The sequence below is a fragment of the Emiliania huxleyi genome, assembly GCF_000372725.1.
Source record: "Emiliania huxleyi CCMP1516 unplaced genomic scaffold EMIHUscaffold_322, whole genome shotgun sequence".
NCBI lineage: Eukaryota > Haptophyta > Isochrysidales > Noelaerhabdaceae > Emiliania > Emiliania huxleyi.
Genome location: NW_005199583.1, coordinates 1 through 2,930, shown reverse-complemented (window position 1 = coordinate 2,930; position 2,930 = coordinate 1). Strand labels below are relative to the sequence as shown.

The window sequence follows — 2,930 nt, the reverse complement described above, 5'->3', positions numbered from 1 at the left end:
TTGCACCCCGGCTGGGTCAGGCGGAATGTTGTGAAATTATCTGTGACGGTGGCGGGTTCGATCGAAGCCTTCGACAAGGACAACTTCACGTCGCGCCTTGCACCCGCGGTAGGAGTGCTGCCCGAAACCATCTTGCTCGTGGTCTCTGCCGGCGGCAGCGTGGTTGTCGACGTCACGTTCGTGGTCGCCGATGCCAGCGCCGCCTCCAGCCTGGCAGACAATGTGCAGAGCGTGACCAGCGACGCTTCAGCGTTCAGCTCAATGGTTGGAGTCTCCGTGGAGAGCGTCACCAATCCCACCATCGAGGAGCAGCTCATCCCTGGCCCATCCGCCCCGCCCGTCCCGCCGCCACCGGGGGCACCGCCGCTCCCGCCGCCACCAGCAGCGCAGCTGCTCGACCTTCGCACGGCCACCACGTACCAGGACTCGAGCCTTTTCGACAAGCAGGCGCCCGTGAGCGATCTTTCATATGCCGACAGCACGACGGGACGACCGTGGGCCGAGTGCGGCCAATACACAAGCCAATGGTGGGGCGTCGACCTCGGGAGCGAGGTGTATGTGCGCTACGTGCGGCTGCAGAACCGCAACGACTGCTGCGCGGAGCGGCTGACGGACGTCGACATCTATCTCGGCTCGACGGCGGAGACGTTCACGGGCAACGCGCTGGTGAAGTCAGACGTGAGCGTGTTGTCGAACGTGATGTTGGAGGTGGAGATCAACGCGCTGGGGCGCTACATCTACCTCAACCGGCCGTGGTCTGCGACGGGGCTGACGGTGTGCAAGTTCTACGTCTTCGCTTCGCCCGCGCCGCCGTCGCTACCATCACCGCCTCCCCCGCCGCCGTCACCACCATCGCCGTCGCCACCATCGCCGCCGCCGCCATCGCCGCCGCCTCCCTCCGCCTCACCATCGCCGCCGCCGCCCTCAGCATCGCCGTCGCCCCCGCCGCCGTCCGTCTCGCCGTCGCCGCCGCCGCCGTCCGCCTCACCCTCGCCGCCGCCGCCCTCAGCATCGCCGTCGCCCCCGCCACCCTCAGCATCACCGTCACCCCCGCCGGCATCCGTGTCGCCGTCGCCGCCGCCTCCCTCAGCATCGCCCTCGCCACCGCCTCCCTCGGCATCGCCCTCGCCGCCGCCACCTCCGCCACCTCCGCCACCTCCGCCACCGCCGCCGCCGCCGCCCGCGCCTCCGTCGCCGCCACCAGCAGCGCAGCTGCTCGACCTTCGCACGGCCACCACGTACCAGGACTCGAGCTTCTACAACAAGCAGGCGCCCGTGAGCGATCTTTCATATGCCGACAGCACGACGGGACGGCCGTGGGCCGAGTGCGGCCAATACACAAGCCACACGTGGGGCGTCGACCTCGGGAGCGAGGTGTATGTGCGCTACGTGCGGCTGCAGAACCGCAACGACTGCTGCGCGGAGCGGCTGACGGACGTCGACATCTATCTCGGCTCGACGGCGGAGACGTACACGGGCAACGCGCTGGTGAAGTCGGACGTGAGCGTGTTGTCCAACGTGATGTTGGAGGTGGAGATCAACGCGCTGGGGCGCTACATCTACCTCAACCGGCCGTCTGCGGCGGGGCTGACGGTGTGCAAGTTCTACGTCTTCGCTTCGCCCGCGCCGCCGTCGCCACCATCACCGCCGCCGCCGTCCGTGCCGCCCTCCCCTCCGCCCCCCTCCGCCTCGCCGTCGCCGCCGCCGCCGTCTGTGTCGCCGTCGCCGCCGCCCCCGTCCGTGCCGCCGTCACCTCCGCCGCCCTCCGCCTCGCCCTCGCCGCCGCCTCCCTCCGCCTTGCCGTCGCCTCCGCCACCGTCCGTGCCGCCCTCGCCGCCGCCGCCCTCAGCGTCGCCCTCGCCGCCACCGCCGTCAACCTCGCCGTCGCCGCCGCCGCCCTCCGCCTCGCCGTCGCCGCCGCCGCCCTCCGCCTCGCCCTCGCCGCCGCCGCCGTCGGCCTCGCCCTCACCGCCGCCGCCGTCCGTGTCGCCCTCGCCGCCGCCACCGTCCGTGTCGCCCTCGCCGCCGCCACCGTCCGTGCCGCCGTCACCACCGCCACCGTCGGCCTCGCCCTCATCGCCGCCGCCGTCCGTGTCGCCCTGGCCGCCGCCACCGTCCGTGCCGCCCTCCCCTCCGCCCCCCTCCGCCTCGCCGTCGCCGCCGCCGCCGTCTGTGTCGCCTTCGCCGCCGCCCCCGTCCGTGCCGCCGTCACCTCCGCCGCCCTCCGCCTCGCCCTCGCCGCCGCCTCCCTCCGCCTTGCCGTCGCCTCCGCCACCGTCCGTGCCGCCCTCGCCGCCGCCGCCCTCAGCGTCGCCCTCGCCGCCACCGCCGTCAACCTCGCCGTCGCCGCCGCCGCCCTCCGCCTCGCCCTCGCCGCCGCCGCCCTCCGCCTCGCCCTCGCCGCCGCCGCCGTCGGCCTCGCCCTCCCCACCGCCACCGTCGGCCTCGCCCTCGCCTCCGCCCCCCTCCGCCTCGCCGTCGCCGCCGCCCCCGTCCGTGCCGCCGTCACCACCGCCACCGTCGGCCTCGCCCTCTCCGCCGCCGCCGTCCGTGTCGCCGTCGCCTCCGCCACCGTCCGTGCCGCCGTCACCACCGCCGCCGTCGGTCTCGCCCTCGCCTCCGCCCCCCTCCGCCTCGCCGTCGCCGCCGCCGCCGTCCGCCTTGCCGTCGCCGCCGCCGCCGTCGGCCTCGCCCTCGCCGCCGCCGCCGTCCACCTCGCCCTCGCCGCCGCCGCCCTCAGCGTCGCCCCCGCCGCCACCGCCGTCAACCTCGCCGTCGCCGCCGCCCCCCTCCGCCTCGCCCTCGCCGCCGCCACCGTCGGCCTCGCCGTCGCCTCCGCCACCGTCGGCCTCGCCCTTTTCGCCGCCGCCGTCCGTGCCGCCGTCACCGCCGCCACCGCCCGTGCCGCCGTCACCGCCGCCGCCGTCCAC

The 2,930-nt window shown here is 75.2% G+C and overlaps 1 protein-coding gene across 1 annotated transcript; it reads right to left on the bottom strand.

Annotated features, from left to right (window-relative positions):
- Window positions 1-742: 742 nt before the first annotated feature.
- EMIHUDRAFT_117095 (hypothetical protein) lies at window positions 743-2,930 on the bottom strand (the record flags this gene model as incomplete). The annotated part of the gene is made up of 2 exons (XM_005773890.1): window positions 743-1,221; window positions 1,640-2,930. Coding segments are annotated over 2 exons (1,770 nt in total), but the record flags the coding sequence as incomplete, so codon positions are not given.